Here is a 23,085-nt window from a genome sequence, read left to right as displayed (position 1 = left end):
CTTGTTTTCATCGCTTTTCAATTGCAGATCGGATATCGGACGGGAACTGAGCCTTGACACAATGACGGTGGACCAAGATAACAAAGAAGACAGCTCGCCAAAAAAGACCGATTACACGGAAATTGGTTCTCAGGCAGGTCCGGGGACGGTGACTACTCAGCCGCCAAAAAAGCGCACCATTTCCTGCGTTACCTGTTGCCTCAACTTTTCCTACGTTCTGTTCCTGACGGCGGCCATCGTGCTGTTAATACTGTCCTACGCCGTGGAGAAGTGGAAGGACGAGCTGTTCGTCGGCGGGCTGGTGTGCCTGGCCCTTGGCGTGATCTGTGTGGTTTCGTTCCTGATGTACTACTTCCGATATAACAGGAGGGACTACTATCCAGTGTACGTCGGTCACTTGGGCACTTCAGCAGTGCCAATGTCAGTTGCCTGATGCGTTCATGTCGAATGACTTGTGGATTCGTGTCAAGAAAAGGTCATAAACTATAACTTATCGTTAACTTGTGCGTCAGAAAGAGGCCTTCCATTCCAATAGGTCGTGTGATATAGCTGAAATTCGACTTCATTCTGACAAATATTGTCGGAAGGGTACGGTCTGTACGGTACACAAATGTTTACGACCAAATTATGCATGCTTGTCCTACTTGGCATTGTACCTTCGTATCGTGGGTTGAAGGGTTTAATAATACCTTCATATCAAGGTGTTTGGCAGTTCAACAATTTAAGGATTTGTGGTTAAATAATACAGCGATAAACAAATACAACAATACTAGTAGTATGATACCGAAAGTATTAATAATCATACAATAAAAGTATACAATCAAATCAACCCGACTATTTTTCTCGGGCATTATTAAACGCAATAATTATTTCCGTAATCAAAACGCAAGAACTGTGTGAGGCTGAGAGGTTAATATACATTTATTTGGGATTTTGATTGATAGAGTTTGGGTTTAGAGTCTATTTGACTCTATTTGAGACCCAGTTCTCTGCTGGATTTCCGCCGGTGAGATTTGCCGTTTTTGGAATCAATTTTACTGTCAATAACAGTCATGCCTTGTTTAACTTGTGCAATCGACCGCTGAAACTTCCCGCATGTAACGTCGGAAATATCCATTTTGTTTCCGGAAATATATTGTATAACTCATTTGATCCACAAAACAGTCTTGTACATGGATTACCGATATTAATTACACTGTATATGTACACCTTCACAGACTTGTTTTTACTGTTTTCCTTTATCATTGTCCTGTTCTCACGTTATACTCTGTTTATGTATTCCAAATCCCAGTGTGGGACTAACTTTGTATTGGTGATTTTTGTCTGTTCCAGTCATCCAATTCCTTGTACATGTAGACTCTAGCTACGGTTTACTTCAGGAATTCAGTATTTCAGTATTACTTTTTAAGGAAATAACATGCATGCTTAATCCTTTACAAAGTGTTCTTTATTTTCTAATGACTGCATTTACTGCGAGTAATCAAATAAATTTAAAAGGACTGTTGATGGTCTGCGATCCAAGTATGCATGCGATGCGGAAGCTATTTACTCGTAATCACGTGTCTATTATTACGGAGTCTAACAGGCACTACCCCCCCCCCCCCCCGAAATTTGGTTAAAATGCATCAATTACTTTAAGGTACAGCAAGAAAAGGCACTGAGATAAACCTATATGCTCCTTTTTTTGCAGCATTGACATGCAGCTAGCTGCATACCTGCTTGCCATGAACCGATTTCTGCAAAGCACCCTCCGTGTCAGGGTTAAAGGAAAAGAACAGCCCGAGCGTTATATCCTCGGTCTTCCCCTTCCTGGTGTGTTAAAAACCAACCATAAGCCTACTTATCCAGAACCAACCTCTACCACACAAAATAAAAGTTTCGCAATAGGGGCCTATAGTAATCAGAAAGTTGACTCAACATAAGACTCCAGGTGTGGCGCTGCCTTTTTCATAGTTGTAAAATGCTGAAGGGGAAGAGAGTATTTGGCAGTTTTTGTAAAATATCAGTTGTACTAGCCTAATACCAAGTTGTTCTGGTGAAAAAATAAAATCGCATAACTTTTCTTTATTCTCTTGGCCGAAGCAGGTGAGAAATTTACGTTGTTTAACTTGTTTATTCAGTACCTTTGGTCGAAAATGCAAACTTCGAAAGGGACACACTATGGTTTTTAATTTTGTGAACAGGGTAGCAATATTGATTACTCTTGAGAGTAGCAAGGAACTTTAAACTATTCCTACTCACCACACCTCATGCGAACTATCTTTTTTGAAAGTGGGAAAACATCTCTATGGTTTGCATATGCAAATTTTATGCTAATTCGAAAAAATTACAAGGTATATAAAAGCAAATGGACCAATGTGTTGTTAGAGGTTCCCCCTAACCTAAACAGCGATGGAAAATGGACGCCGCACCAACAGACAGGTCACCCACTCGATAAGCTTCTCAATGCTGACAGCAGAGCTAAACACCCACACATGACAATCTCCTTTATTTTTTTGAACAATTTTTTTTTTATTTTCAGAGAATCATTTGCCATTTTATCTCGGTTTGGTCAGGTATCAAATACTGATCCAAGTACAACAATACATGAAGGAACACCTACAGGGAGTAAAATGTGAAAAAATATGCATTTCTGAAAAAAGGGTGTTAGAAAAATATGTGACTTACCAAATATCTCACACAATACTGTGCAATCTATTCTTGGTGTGTAGTGTGCTCTAAGTCATAGTAACTATAGTTGTGGTATTATTGCCTGGTTAAATTTGTTTCACATCAAGTTCATTGACAACACCAACAGTACTGAAAAAATTAAAATCTATTGAGATAGTCTGCAACATATTTTGGTTTCTCCAGAATAAACAGCGTCATAGTACATCTGCCAGGATTGCTCATTTTGTATGAGATGATTTGTCTAGGTGTATCATTTGAGGATTTCTCGAGCGGCCATTTTTAATTCATGCATGTTTAGAACCAGAGACTGAATTTTAACTTTGAGCAACACTGATGCCATGCCATATTGAGGTTCATGGCATTTCATTTTGGACTTTCCACACAAAATTTTCATGAAGTTGTCTGCATGAACATCCATCCTCCATTGACATATTTTTCCTGTTGCCGAGATTCAAAATTCGGACAAATATGTGGGTACTATTTCGTGAGGTTGGCCAACATCCCGAGTGGTCCTAATCAACACTGTGATTATAACTTTTGACAGAAGTTTAAAAATCATATTGATTCCATAGGAATAAACACCAATATGTCAATATTGGGATGTCAGAGTGGATTTTGAGTAACAAAATGCGACAAACCATGGTTTTCGAAAAAAATCCTGACAAAATGCACATGACTTTCTGGGAATTCTGGGAAATGTGAAGTACAGCAATGGGCATTCAAATGAAGAGACAGAACTGGCAAAATTTCTTCTTGTCAACAGTGAGTTGGAACGCAGACTTGAAACCACAGCAGCAAAACGTCATCAGACTCTCTCCCTCCCTCTCTCTGAAAAACCTACTTGCTAGTCATTTCCATCAATCTCTTGGACAATTGGCCAACGAGGTTTAAGTAATTTTTGACAGTGCTCCATCATCATTTCAAATATTTCCTGCAGAAAAGCTCTAATAATATTGTGTACGTCCTACAGTCACAAAGAATTAGTTTAATAGTGAAATTTGTTACCATTGACAAAGAAAAAGGTATCCCGTTCAGTTCATCTCTGAAAATTCCTTGTATTTTGTAAATCAGAAATTCCAATAGTAATGAATTGAAAACATCCACAAATCAATTATAATTCCACCAAGGAATGGTGAAAATACTTTGTCTGGGATCAGTGAATCACAAAATACACACTGCTATAACTATTCTTTATTTTTCTTTCTTTCTCAAAACTATATTTTCAGAAAACTAATGTGCGAGTTTGTGTGTGTATGTAAAGATACTTGTGTCCTTTGTACGGGGAGGTGTGGGTCATTTGTGTATGTGTGTATCAAAAACCACTTGAATATGTAATCTGATAAATAAGTATTGACATGTGAGCCAACGACTATACCATGTTGCAGTGTGTATTTCAGATCATAGCAGTGAATCCATCTGTTATGCAAGTGTGTCAAAACCACTCTACAGTATCACATAGCAAATCTGGCCATTGTCATGTGACAAGGGAATGTGTCTGTGACGACTGCATCAATATTCCTTTTTCATTTTGATGTGGAAACATCCCTGCTTTAAAGACAGGAAGCTCTAAATACACTGACTACCATACTTCCTGTGTTGACAAGAAAACACTGAAACTACACGTATTGTCTTCGTGAGTGAATGTTGCGTTTGCAGTGGAGAGATGATATTTCAGTTTGTGGATTGAAGTTTGGGCATTGGCAGACTGAAAGATCTGTCACTTGAGGGCGCTCTCTACGCTTCCCCGTCTTACAGAGGGGGGGGCTGTAGAGGGCGCCCTCAAGTGACGGATCTTTCAGTCTAGGGTATTGGCTGAGTAGAAAAACCCAACGCAAACATGAATATTAAAGTTACAGGTATTGTAAAAACAATCTCATCATGTGGGACTTCACTGATTCTTACGTCACAATCTGATTTCTACAAGTTACCATCTTGTCCTCAATCTTGTCCTCAATTTTTTTTCATCTGACTTTACATATGACTTTTCCCAAAAACCCTGACTCCATATTGCAAATGTGCAAACGACAACTGAGTTTCGTAAGTTTACAAGACAATACAAAGTACTGGTATACGAATGATATATAAAAATCAACACAACATTAAAATAATCACAGCTAAATTTTACAAAACAGGTTTGACTCTTTCCTGAAAAAATTAATGGTTACAGATCAAATCAACAGATTGAAAATAAATTTCTCGGTCGCTTCCACTTTTGGTCTTTCAGCCTGGTCGACACCTCAGCCCTCGGGGTCTTCCCAACGATAGTGCTTCACGTCTGGTGCCAGATGTGTAATGATCACTTCTACTGCCTGTTTCTTTAGTTTCTTGGGTGGCACTAGGCACTCCTTGTATGTGATCTGGTCACCCACAACGGGGATGTACTCGCCTTCAATACTAAAAATCAAGAAACCAAAACCACGACACTGATCGTTATATATCACTAGAATTTTCTCTGCACTGGTACCAAAATGGCCTCTTGCTAATACTAAAATTACTGAAAAAGTCTCACCTCACTGCAAAGTTTTCTATATATTTGATGTGCAGAGAGTAAGAGATGGTGTGCCCTGAAGTTTCTGGATGACACCGTTGAGGATGACGTCAACTTTGACTGATAGAGGGCGCACTGTATGAAATCAAAACTTCTGTATACCATATAATGTAGACAACTAGATTTGAACTGTCATGGGTCAAAAAAGAGAGATACAAGATCAATTTGATGAAAATGATTCTTTTTGATTAAAATACTCACTCTGATATGTGAACAAACATCGGTTCAGTGCTGGATTTGTCATCAGGAGTTATAAATCCATGTCCTTTGTGTCGGCAAAATTCTTTAATAACACCCGTTTTGATTGGTCCCTCTGACGCAGCTTTAGATCTACAAGAACAAACACACAAAAAGTAAACTAAAAATTAATTTCATAAGGTGAGTATGCACTGATTTGACATGAACCAAAGTTGACAATAAGTTATCAAAAGAGTAAGTGTTCCTTCTTTTTTCTTTTTTCAACTTTCTTTCGGTAAGTGTTCTTTGTATCAACGGTTTTCATTTTTTTGGAAGCATATTTTATTCAATTTGTCAATAAAGCTTACTAACACGACTCTCATTGTTAAGATGAGAATTGAACCTGAGATGTACATTCATAATCAACCGACTGCAACATCCTGCAGGCTCACAAAGACATAACTGGATCAAGTTCAAAGTCCCAGCTCCAGACTACCAGTACTCACATTATTACATGCAACACTACACAATTATACGTTTACCTCATGTAAAGACAATAAACATTTGAAGGGACTGTCCATTGCTGTACCTTACAATAATATTTTCATTACTTTTGTTCAGTAAAATAAGCCTCCACTTCTGTCGGTATATCCAAACCATGTTGAACTATTATACCGTAGTCTCACCACAGAACATATCATGTACGCCACACAATTTTATAGGAAATTTCAACAAAAACATCAGACTTCACACACAAACCGGCTATGTTGACAAATTGAAATTCAGCAGATTTTCGATCGCATTCTAAACTAACAATATGCGGCACCTAGTCACTTCGCGAAGACATCACAGTCAAAACTGTAATGTGATTTTGGGAGTAGGACAGGAAAACTGCACTTTACAGACAGAACAGAAACACTGGAAAATGCATCAAAAGTTTAGCAAACGTAGCGTTCACCGCCATGTAAATAACTCTCTTTCCTTTCACACTGAGATATAAATTAAACTGGACACTGATGAGAGTGAGAACACTTGCTATTGTTCCAGACACAGACAATTACCCAGGTGATTTTGATTACAAAGCTGTGATGACTGCAGGTAATTAATTGAAATGAACTGGCAAAGAAAAAAGGTCATTTAAGTTCCTGGCTTTTCATGAAGAGGTGTAAAATTTAACACTTAATTATGAACAAGCTATTATATAGGTTTAGCCCTGTAAATCATTTTGATTGAACCAAAATATGTGCATCTGCAGCATTCTTCACTACATACCAAATGCATTACTAGATTGAGATTGACTGAATAATGTAGAACTCAGCGTTAACATTTAATAAAGTAGCCTAAAGGCTCTGCGATGCTCATCACAACACTGACAAATCAATGGAGAAAAGTCAGTATTATGCATAGACCAATGTTATGTGTGTTTACAAAAGGTTACGACATCAAGAGCAGGAGGTATAATAGCCATAAGGGGGATGAGAGAGGGGGACGAGAGAGAGAGAGAGAGAGAGAGAGAGAGAGAGAGAGAGAGAGAGAGATGGATGGATGGGAAGATAAGAGGACAGATATTGCTTAAATTTATAGACATTTACTGTGTGCAACAGAGACTCATTTCATTACAAATATCAGTAAAATGTGCAACAAAGTCAATGAAGTAGAATCACAAATGTGCAAGATCCACAAGCTTAGAAATTAGCTATGAATGCATACTGATTTCAAAAAACAGCCCACATCATTACGGATGCAAATCACAAATATTAAAGGCATATCTGGTAAAAATAATTGTTTAATATTAGAAAAATACAATATACACAACGTGATTGTGGTCAATTTTCGAACATGCACTAGTCATCTTTCTTGTACAAAGAATGATTTGGTGTAAAAGCAGTTTTTTTTATAATTTTTTACCTAGTCGGTATAAAATCTACTGGGGATACATCTACATAACTGCATTGCGAGCAATCACTCCCACTTTACAAATCAAAATTCAATCTTTCTACCAAAAGCTCTTGACATCTCTGTTCACTTGAAACGCCAATACGAAAAATATAGTGCTTCCTGAGAGCACCGCAGATTGCATTTAATTGGGTACATACTGTACATGTACAGTGTTGGTCCAGTGGAATTTGCCAAGAGATGAAGGTTAAAATTATAATTTCTCTTAGAATCAGACAAATTGAACTAGATTTCAATCAAGTGCTTTGATATCTACTACCCAAGAATATTTAAATTAACAATGAATTTAATAATTTATGGATACTGTCCTATAGAATTACATTGATACACTTTTCCTGTTGTATTTTTTGTTACACTGTATGAAAATGCACAAATCTGATACTTTTTGGAAAGCTTGCTGCCAACTGAATTTTGTAGATGGTTCTTAGCAGGTGCAATACTTGATAAGAAATATTATCATACAGCTGTCATTGAGAACAAAAGCATTTTGCAAAATCTAAAAATGTTTCGTGGAATGCCCAACTGACACTGCACTGCACAGTGTGTGTACAGAATTTGAAACAAATGCTGGTGATCGTCAGTGGTTCCCTTGAAACTGTGGATGCTCAGAGGCACTATTGTTGTCGATTACCACCCACTACAATCCTCTTGATGTACGGTAGACACGCTTCGTACACTGCCAAAGGAATACTGCATGTTCAAAAATACCGTCAATGACGCTGTACCTTCTCCATATGTGGCCAGGTCAGGTAATTGGTTGTTGGCATGGAGTTGTTGGTAAATAGTTGATGATGTAGGGGCATGAGGTGGGATATGGACCCAAAGAACCCAAAAGATGATTAAATACATCAATCAAAAAAATTCTAAGCTACAGTATAAACTGCCTAAAGATAGTTCAATGTGGAAAAAGTTAAACAATTCAGAAATAAGAATTAACAGTCCAAAATAGTAATGGCGCACTTCCTTACTGACCTGAGTGCATGTGAAATACACAACCTGGCATCTGTAAATTAAATGTATACCAAGTGATCATTTCCAGTCACTTTTAACTGTTTTTAATGGATTTTCAAAGAGTCCTGTGGAAATGATGAAAAACGCTTATCTGGTCTTGTGTTTGTATAACCTCATGGCTGATAATTGTCATAGTATTGAAAAAAAATTGAAAGTGAAGAAATTACTGTTTTTAATAGGCATATTTTCCTTGAAATACATGACTGTGTAAAGAATATATGCTAAAGTGTTTAAGAGTAAATTTCTTTTCAAAAAATAATTTAATTTGTGACCAAAGGATTTTTATTCTTTGAGTTTACAAATTCAAACATTGCAATTTGTTCAATCATCTTGTGCAGTGCAAAATTTATAAAATGACTGAAAATTGGCAGAATTACAGTCTTTGTGATGTAAAATTATGGGTTGACATCACGATAACTGTTAATCTGTTTGAAGTACTAATATACTATAATTTAAAAAAGAAAATTCATGCAGAAACGGTAAAATATATTGTCAGCAATGTAGTGTTAATTTTGACTTTACATCAAAATATGCCTTTGCTGGATACCAAATATATAGGGCGAAATATCAGCCATGTTCAGCAAAATCCACACAACAGCATTGATCCTTTTCTAATTTGATTTGATTTGCTTATGTTATCCTTGTATGACAGTCAGTACCATATGGAACTTGAACACAACACAGTGAATAAGTATGCTGTAAATGAAATGGTGTGGCTGCATCCACATGCAGCAATAGGTGTGCCTTTGTCTCTCACCCCTCATTTCCAACCTGTCCCATCCCTGAAAAAATAGTTTGGTCTTATATTTATAATGTTAATAATTTCTGTATTTGTTAAAATGTGCGCATCTCAAAAACTTTTGATCACAAACATTTTCATTTTTTATAGCTGACCAGTCAGTTAACCTGTTTATTTTGAATATTTGTGCATTTTTCCTCAGTTTTTGACATTTTCAGAATACCTTCTTATTCAATTTGTCATTTTCTAAAAGTTAAAATGCTCCTTTGTGTGGTCAAGCTTTCCACAACAGTCTGAAAGGAGGGTACTTCATTTGCATGCATAATTAGGGATTTAGTTCAAATTCGAACAGCGCCCTCTAGCCAGTGAGTGACGGTTATGGCATTTTTCGCCAGAATTTTATCCGCAGATATCTCAGCCTTCGTTTAGCATCCGTCCTGTTTCCAGTTAGCGGCTGAATTGTACTCTTAGTTAGTGTTCGCCGATGATTTTTTATGGGGTTTTATCGATTCGTTTTTGCGTTAGCCTTATTTTAATGGTTTTCGAGCGACCGAAAATGCCGTTCACTAAACACTGCCGCAAAAGCATATCCAAAGTCAAATTTCCATGAGAAGTAGGGAGGGGACGTATCTTGAGTAGGTCCATACGATCTGAAAAAATCTCAGTGGCTTAAGCCTCCGTTTTTGAAATATGTCTCGTTGAAGTTGACTATGCAGCGACGTTCATGTGTTAAATCTAACATGGCGACGTACAGCGCAGCGTGAGTGTACACGTAAACTCTTTCAGCTCTTTCTCGGTCCTCACCCGGCTAACTTGGCAGATTTTTTCGGTTCTGTTTATGTTTTCAATGATTGTGACGAGGAAGCAAGACTGCAAGCTTGTGTTACCTCACTGGCCAACACAATCTGCCTGGCTGGCTTCTCGGTAAAGTCGTGGACAGTGCAAATGGAAAAAAAACACTACGGTGACAGAAGGGCTACGTTTATCACTGTCTGCGGCCGTACACATAGTATAGTGGTAGACACCCGTCGTACTGACTAGCAGTGCTGTTTCGTTTATGAGTGATTTTTCCGTTTTCGCATTCTAGTAGCTAGCAAGCATACAAAAACTGTAGGAAATAACATCGACTGCAAAAAATCTCTGTGGATAAATACGGCTACTCTGTATCCCGCACACGAGTACGTGAATATAGATGCGGCTAGAATGATAGCTAGCCGGTAAACAGCTGCCCGTTGCGGCCATCCCTGCTAGCATTACCGTGCGTGCTCGAAATAGACTGGCACATTTTATAACTCATGTAACTAGCAAAAAATTTTTTAAGTATTGATAGTCATAATGTGACATTAATTAAATACTTTATTTATATATAACATCAGTGACCCGAGATTATAGGAGTAAACTTTGAAAAAAATGAAAGATTAATCGTGTAACACCCGCGCCGTGTGAACTACAAGTGGTTTGGTCGCGGTAAACAGCGTGGAGTGTACGTAGCGTAACGGGTGTTCGTATACTCATACACCCTCGAGATCTACGTATACAGCGATATGGTAACTGCATGCCAACATTCAACACTGCCGCAAATACATGTCCATGGTCGCACGGTCATGAAAATTTCACCAAATGTTGATAATAGTTAAATGAATATTTTCTAAAATTTTCGGCTTGGCTTAAGACCTCTAAGGTCATTATCGAGCTGTTTTACGAAAAAGGTGAAGTTACTTCCGCATTTGCCGGGTCGACCTCGCCACTCACTTTGTAGCGATTTAAATAAAATCTTCTCAACTTTTGTGAGTTTACCCAAGGAAAACAGATCATTAGTATGTATGCTACAACTGAAAGCAAAAATTATAGTTCTAGCTATTGTACGTTTTGCTGCACGTCGATATTTAAAGACCACCCTTTCGCCGTATTTTATCCCTCACTGCAGTGGCGGTCAGCGTAACGAAAACGAGGCTCTCTAACACGAACTTTTATGCAAATTTCATAGGCTCCTTTCAGACTGAAGCATCAAATGTGGTACTTCATATAGGAAGGTCTGCCTCTAGAGGGCGGGCATCATGAACAGTGTTTGTTAGTTATTTCCTCCACATAAATTTCTGATTGTACTGCAAACATTGAACATGGCCGACGTCCGATTTTCCTGTCTAAAACTTTCACTCATTTTCGTTCATATGACTCTGAAACTCCAGGAAACGATTGGGAAGAAAGGGTTATCTTGAAATATTGAGGTACTCGCCGATATTTTGCAAAATTAAATGAGAAAAAATGCAAGGAAAATGCCGACAGGCTTACACAATGACAGTTTTCAGACTCGGAGGCATATGATCATCTCTGCAGATTATGCAACAGGCCCAGATCACGTGAGGCCATGAGGGGATATCCACGCAACTCAGTACCAAACACTAGCGCTAACAGAGTGAGCAAACACAAAGTGAGTACCCCTAACGTCAGCTCAGTAGTCTGTAATAGATTGTAGTCAACTAAGAAACCTTGGAGAAAGGCTTAACACTGTGGCTATGCCGCTAAGTCCCTTTTGATTTTTGTCATAGCTCAAAATCGTTCTCCCACACCTCAACCTGAGCCATGAACACCCCCACCAGTTTATGATATGACCCATCACAATGGCATGACGTCAACGGATCTTGACAGACGGAAGTCTTGACAGACGGAAGTTCTTGACAGCAGCATATTGGTTTTCAACTCTAATACCTTCTCTGTCTATAAATAGACACGAATACTGAAGGTAAAAACCAGTATCACCAGAGGATTTTGAGACCTGAGTGGTAGCATACAGCCACAGATTGGAATAAAATTTCAACAACATTTCACAATTACGATTGTTTCTTCCCGTCATGGAAGTAATGTGTCAATTTTTCTGTGAATATGGATGGCAACCATCTCGTAAAACTTGTAGATTTTAATGTTCATGTCTCATGACGTGGCCAGCTTGTCAGTGTCACAAATTCACACAAAGTGTAATCCAATGTGATGAATCACATCATCTGGTTCTGTCCATTTTTATTTCAAAAGAGAATAAATCTCACTCAAAGCTGGTTTCTTAAACACAGATTGTCGGAGCACCTAAGCATACATATCATACAATTGAAGCCACACATGCAAGGCTAGAAACATACGTTTCAAATTCACAATGGTCAAGTTTTATATAAAATCACACATATTTCAATCCAATCACTGTCAAATTAAGATTATGAAATTCACTTCTTAGCTTCAACTTCTCAAGGGTATATACCGATACACATGTTTGGTACTAAATTGTGTCTTTTTTCTTAACAAAAGAGACTTATTTCTACTTAATCTCACAGTATTATATCAACAAAAGATTTTGTTTACAAAAAGTAGCATTTGTGTATTGGTATTATGTAAAATATTTTATTGAATCAGAGCGCACAGTCAGCCAATGTACAAGACTTCGTTTCTCTCTAATTGTATGACAAACACTTATCATTATTAGTTCCCTTGTCGAGTGGACCAGAGCAAAACTGATCTTAATGTGTGCAATAAGCACAACTAGCATACACTACACCATACCATCACACTCACAAAATTTCAAATATTCAATACCAGTCTGTCTCCATGGAAACTGACACTGATCACTACCTTTGACATTTCAGCAAATATTAAACTACCGGTACATATAACAACTACACCTCATAACAGTGAGATTAATAAATATTAATAATAATTACTTGGGATAATTTTTTGGGGAACACAAACAATATTCAGTAGTTTATTATATCTACAGAGTTTAATTGTAGCATGATGTCAAAGCACTAAAAAAACACCGGCTAAGTCTTCATTTCAAAAACAGGTTTTCTTAGGGGGGTCTTCTTAGCTTTATGAAGCATCTTGACCCCCTAGAATTATGTTGATTTGTAAAATTGTTCGTTGTGGGCCAAGTATTCTTCAGCCGTGCTGATTTCTTTCCTGCAGTAAACTTTTCCCCCTTTCTTACTCTGGATGAAATGCGAAAAAAAGGTAGGCAATATTTACCCCAGAGTACCTCTGGGGGACATATGACAAATCATATGACAACAGTATTCTCTAGATACTAATTTGACGTAAAGTTGTTTTTCTGGCTCACATATCTAACTGCCGTGGTGGTACTTACGTGGAGTATGTCCTTGTACGTCTTGTTACTATGGGGCTTGGAACAAGAAAGGGGCTCCTCGGAGACTGGGAGGGAGGCGACGTGGGACTCTTCTCCGGAGTTGATGACATGGCAACTCAGTCTGCCTTGGCTGAAACCTGCAGCAGATGAATGAGTAGGTCACAAATTAAAAGTTGATTCTCTTTGAATCGAAAAAAAATGTTTTAAGACTCACACATTAGGCAATTTCCCTAGCAAGCATTTACCAAATTCCAACTTCAGGATTATGGGTCTGGCAGCAGATTTTTTTTTATCCCTGTTGCAGCAAGTTTTGTTTCTATTGTCAGACCTACATGTATGTCAAATTATTTTTTTCTGCCTGGAGAAGCCATGCAAATCTGTCGGTACGATTTTTTTTCTAAATCCATTAAAGGATCAAATTATTTTTTTTCTCCTTCACCTGTTGACTAATATTTTTCTCCAAAAAGAATGTTGTACCTAATTTGAAATTTGAAAACTGAGGAATGTTATGACCGCTAAGTGTTTCATATTGCCCAGGACACGATGTGCAACATTGCAGAGGTTCTCAATGACCTTGGGCATTTCATAACCATATGTGAAAGAATATCACAAAACATTGTTTGAATCCAGGGTTACCTCTTTAACTCAAAATGCAATAATTTACATTTAAAACGAAATCTGTGTCAGTAGTCAATCTAACACTGAATGCCTGGTTTCACCGATGTGAATGTTATCAGTTGAATTTTCCAGCTATCACCAGAAAAAGAGAGAGAGAGAGAGAGAGAGAGAGAGAGAGGAATCTCACTCGCACAGCTTAAAAGATGCTGCCCTAAGGGTATTCTGTGCACACAAGTGATTGAGAAATCCACTTTGCAGTAAAATTAGATTTACTGTGTGGTGCGTAGGACTGGCTTTAACACTCCCACAGGGTTAACCATTTAGTGTAAAATGTGGTTTGACAAGTTAAGGGTGTCAATATTGAGAGTCCAAGAGCAACACTCAAGATGTGAAAAATGCTTTAAGCCTTTGGCAGTGCATAAAATTGCTTTCTCAATTTTGTTCTTCTCACACAGTGTAAATTTATAAGATCATTTGGCTAAGCAAATCAACTTCATGACCACTATCACTCAAAACTCAGTCCATTTTTTGAAGGGATTCAGATCTTGGCACTGCAGTCAAAGGTAATGAGGTTAAAGGTCACAGAGAACCCATACATGGAAGGGTACATTAGAAGCAATCAACACATTTTTATGCAAAAAATTGTTTTCTGCGGCATAAAACATCTAAATTTGGATGCTATAATTGTTCCTTAAATACATTATTTACATAAAGGAAAGTTGTACAAGCATTGTTGCAATGAGACGAACTGAATGCTACATGTATGATGTAGCTCAAAAAAGTCACAATACTGCAGGCTATAAAGCCAGTCTATTACCCTATGAGTATGAATGACAGAATTAAATCAAACAGTCTAAAAATACCTACTGCTTCACAATTACATGTATCACCAAACAGGGATACGTGTATAAATATCTTTGCATTTTATCATGGCTATTTATGTACCAGCTAAAATTTTGGACAAAATACAAATAAACTATATCACATCCTTACATGTACATAGTCTAGTGACATGATTGTGGAATAACAAACATGTTTTTACTGCACACTTCATCATCACACATAAATTTTTGCTGTGAGAAAGTCTGCCTTGGCATCTGTCAAAAAGCTCTGAATAAGTCAGTGGTTTACGGTATCGCTGCGCAGTACACAGTGGCTCAAGTTTTGCCAAGGCTTGTTGGTCAGTTAGTTGAAGTTTTGCCAGACGTCAGACCAACAATTAACCCTAGGCAAAACCTTGAGCTACTGTTCTCCTGTACTGTAGCTAGTCATTTGTGCATGTTGCATTTCTTTGTGGACAAATGAGTCATAATTGCACACTAAAATGGTGCACTTAGAAAGCAGCTCGTTTCTTTTTTTTTATCAGTTTGTCAAGATTTTAAAGAAGTTGTAAAGATGCAGTGACCTTACATAATAGGAATGCATGATAGCATTCTAGAGTTTGCTCACTTTACTGTCCATATCAGCTGAGTTTGCAGTTTTGGTAGAGAAGTAGCTTTCTCATTGGCTTATATATCTGATAAAACTTAGATATTGAAATTTCATGATATCCCCACTTTCTCTTAAAGTTATGTCTGTATGCAAACAAATGTGTCTGTTCAACCACTTTCACCATGTTTTCAAGATTCAAAACAATATCTAACTCTATAAATAACAGGAAATTGATAGAGCTGAGTCAGCTAACTGGTCCCTTGAAGTTCAGGTACAATTGCCAGCTGCCTTGATAAGCACAGTCACTTATGAAATCCTAGGAAAGTGTAAAACAGTTCTGACTGTAGAGGAAAGGTGTCTTTCTGAAAAAGCTTTCAGCGAACAGTTCTTCATTCATGTTACACAGCTGACTGAAAGTATACGAGTGTGCATGCTGTGATTGAAACGGGCCATACAGTCTCACATGCAGGAATTAACATCAGGATTACAGATATTTAAATACTGGTGATATTAACTCGCAACCCAAATTTCAAAGTTACTGAAGTTTAAAAGCAGAAATTGGTTGGCAGATGCCGACAGACAATCACCACAGATTTAAAAATTTCATGACAATCACAAGTATCAAACCTGCTATCATGTTATCTTTCAATGCCCCCCACAGTATTCGCCATTTTGATATTCGATTCTCTAGTCTCCAAAGAAACAAAACACTCACAGCAACACAAAATTGTTGTGATGGAAAAGTTAAGGAGGGTGTCTGCTCCATTTCCTCATGACCTTCATTCTACTTAATACCCTATGGCAGCATACCGGTTAACAATCAACAGTAACTGCAGGTGATCCATGATCCAACACCACAACATACAAGGACAATAAAACCTGCCATAATACAATACGCAAGGCACTTTGACATGATACAGAATATTTTATAATCTCTTTTAATCCCTTTATAATCCTTTTGCCTTATGACTATAAGCATACACAGTGGATCATCTCTTTACCTTTCACTGACGACATGCGGTAATAGCAGTATCATATTTAGACTCCCATCACTTTGCTTTTGAAGGAAAAAATATCTTGCTGATGCGATTGTTTCTATAGAGACAATTTATGCCCATTGACTTATTTCTGTTCATTGCCCTTGTCACTTTGAAACCTGCCTGTCATCTTTTTTTTCCTTTTTTTCATTCAATGTATGTTCAACAAAATCCTCATTACTGCATCCAAACCAAATGGCCAACACTCAAAATATATCCAAAGGATGAAGTCTACCTTTTTTTTCAAGTTCAAGTTGAACTACAATGTAATATTACAAGTTTTATCAAAATGTCTTCTTAGTCCAATTCCTTTCAAAATGTTGGCTGTGTACATAAAGCCACAAAACAGCACAAAATTGTAGGTTTTGACATTGAGGAAAACACATCTCACAGGCTGAGGTACCACAAACACTGACAGTATTTTAACCCTTTGAGTGCCAAAGTCAACTTTTGTTGCCTTTACAGAATATAACATAGCAAGCAACTTTTTTAGATTCAGACAATTTTTTCAGATTTTCTGCAGAACTTTTGGTCAAAACCTGTAGTCATGGAAACATTATGTGCATTTGGTCCAAAATTATCGAAAAAATTACAGAAAAATTCATAAAAATACCATCAGATCAGAATTGGTATATACCAGTATGGGTACCAAAGATCAACAATAAATGTTGTTTCTATCTGTTCAGTGCAGGAAAATTCTACGTTGATGTTATGACAATGATTTCTGCACAGTACAACCAGAAAACAACAAGAAATATTTAAACCAGAAAAACAAGAATGACAAAAGTAATTAAGGTCCGAAACTTTAGGTACTGGAGGTCAACTTTAGCAACATGCATAGCAGAAAGGCAGCTAGCCCCCCCTTAGTTTGACCATAGACGGTCTTCCTCCCCTCTACTGACGGTCTTCCTCCCCTCTACTGTCTATGGTTTGAGCAGGTCTGTTAATATGTAACAGTTCATAAACAATGACAGGAAATGACTCAAGTCAGTGGAGTAAGCCTGTTTCAAGCCTGTTTCAGAATTTCGCTTTTTCTTACCTCATTTGCACATTTTTGACACTGACGTGTTCATTTGAACACAATTCACATCTCAACCCCTACATCTACCTGTACACCAAATACTGAGACGGTAGCTTTGGCGCTATGGGAGCCTTTGTGTGTGACGGACATACATCCGCACATACCCACAAATATACAGACACAGACGCCACTCAGACTCATCATATAAGCTCTTTTTGGTATTATATATAAAACCAAATATGAGCTAAAAATTGGTAAAATATTAAAATTTTTATGGGAAAAATTACAGCACAAAGGGTTAAAATGTCACCAGTTAAGTTATCTTTAAGGCCAAATTTCGGGGTTATTTTACCTAAACTAAATTACACACTTTTTCTAATATGATGTAAAATCAATCCAGCCTGCAGTCATGGGAGGAAAAGAATTGTATGTGTCCTGCATTATCAATAATGGATTGATAAAAAAGTCTACTGACTGAAGACCACGCGTCCTGTTGATTTACTGTTGGACAGTACAAAACATCAAATGCTACACATGGCTCACATAGCTACAACTTCCGGCACACTATTCCGGGGACAACAATGAAAACCACATTTATCAAATACCATCCTGACAAGCTTGAAACCTACAATTACACCTTAACCCTTTGAGCGCCAAAGTCAATTTTTGCCATCTTTATAAAATATAGCTCAGTCAATTTTTTGAGATTTTTGCCATGGTTTTGATAAAAAACTGTAGGCAATAAAATATGATGTCCATTTGGTCCAAAATTATAAAAACAATTGCAGAAAGATTCATAAAAATTGGTAAAATGAGACGGTAAAATTTTGATAGGAAAAATTACAGCACTCAAAGGGTCAAACATCTATGACACACTGTACCATGAATTTAAACAGTGCGCTGGAAATTTTTATGAGCAGATAGGTGAAGCCATTTTCATCATTGAAAAGATTTTTACTGGCATGCAACCAAAAATGAACATGACATCTGAGATTATTACTAAAACACTTTTTTAGAAATCAATATTTATTGTCTGCATGTAGAGAGCATTTCCAAACATCACAAGCAATCATATATGAATGTGATATAGGCTTGTTACGAGTATAATAATAATTTTGTATGGAAAGTGGACATCAGGAATTCATATTTTAAAAAGAAATTTATTCAAAAATTCAAAAGAAAGAGCTATATGTAAATTCTGTGCTTTTATTTCATGTTTTCATTTCGTGAACAAGAAATACTTTATTATACAATATCAGATATGCTTCATCACCTAACCGGCAGAAGCTATTTTAAGATGTTCATTATTGCCAAGAAATATTGCCCTTTGCTCAACATCGACACCTTGGTCTCCAATTTCATTCTTCAATCACGTCCATTCAAAAGTAAACATTCACACACAAATAGCGGCAACCGCGGTATGACTCACGTTTCAGTGCATTTATTTCCTCAGGATATTTCCTCAATCGATGAGCTTCCCGTCAATTTATTGCGTCAACAAACAAACCTAACGAAGTGTGGAACCAAAGTGCGATTTTTTCATTCCACTCAATTTGCAAGATTTCACGCGACAATTGCAACTTTGCTGTTTCCCTGTTCTATGCCTTGTAAACTGATAATCAAATCTATTCACATATACCAGTGTAAATATCACAGGGTAGTCACACTCAATACACCTTCCATGAACACAGTACATGTATGTGATATACCAATGCAACTGACGTACAACCATTCTCTTTCTCCACAGAAAATGTTTTATAACACATGCACTGGTGTTGTAGAAGAACATTCACAACCTGAATCCCCTTCTTTCTCCCAGTGACTGTCGGAAACAACTTCAAGATTGAATTCTGGTTCAGTATAAAACCAATGTTCAACACACTTGTGACTTACAAACCTAACCTCCAATCACATTCATCATTTGATTAGATACATGTACGTCATCACTTCATCAGTACTCTGACTGTAGATTCTTGTTCTTGAATTACCAGAATTACATTAAATATTGTAAACTTTTTTAATTTGAATGCATGATAATTTTGGGACTATGGGCATACTACAGATTCTATACATGATGCAACTTGGCTAGATGAGAACTGATCCTCACAGCATACAAATGTTGTCAGTGTTTTGATATATCTATAAAGCTTGGAATGTTATCAGAAATCCCCCTGGTCAAAAAAGTAGTATATGGAACTGTTTCTAACTCAAGGATCTGAACCTCAACAAATTACCATTTCAAAAAACGTGACTTCATCTTGCATATAGAACATTATTACTGAGAGATGAGTGTTTTCACATATCATATTATTGTATGATCATCTTGATCATCTCAGCAAATATGTCATTCCATCCTGAACAATTGAAGAATTTTTTTTTCCATTGGCAGCATGTTTGCATTAGTCATCGTCGTAAACCACGCGGCTCTTTACGGCAACAGCTCAGCGCTACCCTTCAAGAGACTTTTGCGTAGGTCAGCGGAGCGGAAATTATTGCTCTGGCTCGCGAGAATGGCATAAGTACGGTATGCCCAAGATACACACCTACACAATGCAATTGTAAATTGATACCAGCTGTATAGATATGAACGAAAGTAAAACCACTGCTTGCAAATTTCCCCTGGTTTCCTTCACACTTCAGTTGTCCCCAGATGCCAGGGTTGTGATGCACTCAAAATCATGTAATTGTAAATGACACAGTCCCAACCTGTAATTTAGGTGATTTGATTAGATGTAACTGAATGGCAGTCAAAATAATATGCCAGGTAAATGTGAAAATGAGCTTATTATCAGCATGTAATGCTCATAAAACTTTCAGCATAACAAAACCTAAAATAAAGCTTGGAGGTCCAGTCAGAATTGACGCATTCAAGATCGATTTATGGTTGAATTACAGAAATTCATTTAATGTGCAAATGAGTAAATAATTAGTATATCATGCTCATCAAATTTTGAGCATAACTCAATCTTAATATGAGCAACATACCTTAGAGGTCCAGTAAACATAATAATGATAACTACCGGTAGTATGTCAGGCTCATCAAACTTTCAGCATGACTAAACCTAAGTATGGTCAGTGAATGCCAGCGGATCAGTTAAAATCGATTCATTCTGTTGATATGCAGCTGGCTCGGAAAGTTATATCTGATTGGTTGATAGTCACTATTCACAGCAACTTAAGGAGTCTATTATGTATAATTCAATAATAATGGTAATAACACCTTCCGAGATGCTGCACATAAGCCCGAATCATTCAGTATTGACATACGGCTAATTAAAGTAATTCATTTTATATGCAAATGAGCATATAATCACATTCATCAAACTTTAAGCATATCTAGACCATGGTAGGACTAATTATCTCAGTGGTTTAATAAAATTCCATGCATTGAATTTCAATGTATGACATAATATACAAAAATTCATTAAATATGCAATGAGCTACAAACTTTTATCACTGTTAGGCCCTGGAACAATTTGAGTGCCTGCAAAATTACATAAAATTATGTTCAGTAATTCTCAAGATATAGTCAATCACTGAAATTCATAAACTTTGCAAATTACCATTAATTACCAAAACATATCAGATCTAGATCTCCTCGTGCTTATGCTATGTACCAATGTGCATTACATTCTGAGTTCGGGTTTGTATAAGTTATGACAAGTACAAAATATGTCTCAGAGGGTAAGATGGATGGACGGTCAGACAGACACACATACAATCAGACACTGTAATAATATTGGATACATACATGTACCCTTTGGGCTGCGAGCCCACAGTGTCCCCCAAGTCATAGTGGATTGTCTGTGTGCCAACTCTGAATGACATTATAGCTCTTCGCAGAAAATCAAAATGGCTGCCCTCTGGCCATATTTGATCAGATGACAAAATAAATTGACATGCATGTATGTGCCATACTGTTGTCTTTATATGAAGTTTGGGACAAATTAGTCCCGTCGTGTCTGAGAAAGAGCTCTGGAGAAGCAGACAGATGGACACACAGATGCACAGACAGATGAAACCCAGTGCATAAGTCCCTGTTCTGAACTTCATCTGGCGGGGACTGAAATGGAAGGATGAAGACCAGAGGTTATGCTAAACTACATTTCATTATTTCATGAAACCAAATCACAATATGGCAAACTTGGGTGCTGTCTGTGTGATGCCCATGGTTTTGAAAGGCTGTGCTAGACTTTCTTGTCACAAGCCCCAGCTTTGTACATTACAAGACAGCTCTTTCACATTAGTAAACAAATCCCTACTTACTGCAAAACGTATCAAGTTGCACAAATTTAATTGTAGAAGTACGGTAACACATAATGGAGATTCATGACATCTACATATCTGCAGGTGCTGCCTATAGCCTTTAGGCAAATAAATATTCTGAGTTTCTCCACTTAATTTACAGATTTGCATATTCAAATTGATCATTAACAAATTAACATAAATGTATTGGAGAAATGAAGCATCATGACATGTAGATGATCAGCTTGAAAATATGAGATTTTTTATTTTGCCTACTAAGATTCAATGTTTTTCATTTTTGGAGGAGACATTTTTGGGGCCGACTCGCAGCGATTTCGAAGCTGTTATCCAATTGGTTGGCAGAATCATACCATTATAATGAAATGATACAAATAAACTCCCTAAGTTGCTGTGAATAGTGACAATCGACCAATCAGATATAACCTTGCAAACACGCTGCGAGTCAGCCGCATTTTTGACCACTCTATCTTGAGGTCAAGCTGTCCTGACTCCGTCTGCAAAACATGTTCGAGACAGAAAACCAAAGAACAGGGAGTGTTTGGCGTGACACTTCCTCCACATATTTCTCAGTCACTCTCAACAAATTTCCTCAGGGACTGATAAAAAGTGAATGAGATGGGATATATTGTACAGTTTGAAATATGACTGAAAGGATATGCACGGCAAAATGGTGTTTATAGGCTTAATTGACATGCTACTGACTTGACAACAATTTCTTCAACACAATTAGCCTGCAAAGTCTTCTGGACATCTACCGGTACATATAGTAGGTCAGAGGACCAACAGATCACAGGATATGTTACTATAAACAGCCCAAGGTTTCTGAAATAAAAACTACTGGTACTTCCTATCAAGGATATATTATACATCATTAAACCTCATCACTTCCACACTGTCCACATCCAAACGTCGAATTACCATAGTGCTATGGGTTCAACAAAAATTAGACGGAAAAAGGGATGACATATTCACCCACTGATGAAACCTGAGATAAAACCAAAGATATCTTGTCATCATTAACCGTTTGGCATTTCAATCCGCAGAAATTAATGACCGCTGACAGAGCTGTTGACAAAAGGAGACAGGATAGGTGTGGACCTGGCATCCCCATGGGCATTGCCATGGTAACTGCTGTTGCTAAGCGGAGGGACCTGGCAATGTACATTGAGATATAGAGAGTATCTATGCAAAAATACTGATATTTTATTGTACTACAGGTCATAAAGACTGAATATCAAAAGGTATCTCTGAGGAATGTCTTACTCATAAGAAAGTAAGGACTTTAAATTCTATGCATAAATGCACACTGTCCAATATTCCCACAGCAATTTTACTTCATGGCATTGTTTCTATTGTTAATCCTCATGTTTAATCACACCTACTCAATAAAATAGCGTCAATGATGACACTGTGCTCCTCAGTGCATTTAGCGGTAGGGATGCAAGGAGAGGGCTTTGGGGAATGTTGCTGAGAAAGATGCAA

At 37.4% G+C, this 23,085-nt stretch overlaps 1 protein-coding gene across 2 annotated transcripts in view; it reads right to left on the bottom strand.

Annotated features, from left to right (window-relative positions):
- Nucleotides 1-4,644: 4,644 nt before the first annotated feature.
- Nucleotides 4,645-23,085, bottom strand: part of LOC139151243 (calcium-regulated heat stable protein 1-like) — a 35,909-nt gene continuing 17,468 nt past the window's right edge. For both annotated transcript variants that reach the window (XM_070723898.1, XM_070723899.1), the window contains exons 2-4: nucleotides 13,231-13,367; nucleotides 5,420-5,548; nucleotides 4,645-5,064 (exon numbers count right to left, since the gene is read on the bottom strand). In XM_070723898.1, coding sequence (XP_070579999.1) covers nucleotides 4,908-5,064; nucleotides 5,420-5,548; nucleotides 13,231-13,340 — 396 coding nt within the window. In that variant the 5' untranslated portion in view covers nucleotides 13,341-13,367 and the 3' untranslated portion in view covers nucleotides 4,645-4,907. The remainder of the gene's footprint in view (nucleotides 5,065-5,419; nucleotides 5,549-13,230; nucleotides 13,368-23,085) is intronic.

This window comes from Ptychodera flava, chromosome 15, assembly GCF_041260155.1.
Source record: "Ptychodera flava strain L36383 chromosome 15, AS_Pfla_20210202, whole genome shotgun sequence".
Taxonomy (NCBI): Eukaryota; Metazoa; Hemichordata; class Enteropneusta; family Ptychoderidae; genus Ptychodera; species Ptychodera flava.
Note: the sequence above shows the minus strand (reverse complement) of the source record. Positions and strands in the feature narration are given on the sequence as shown.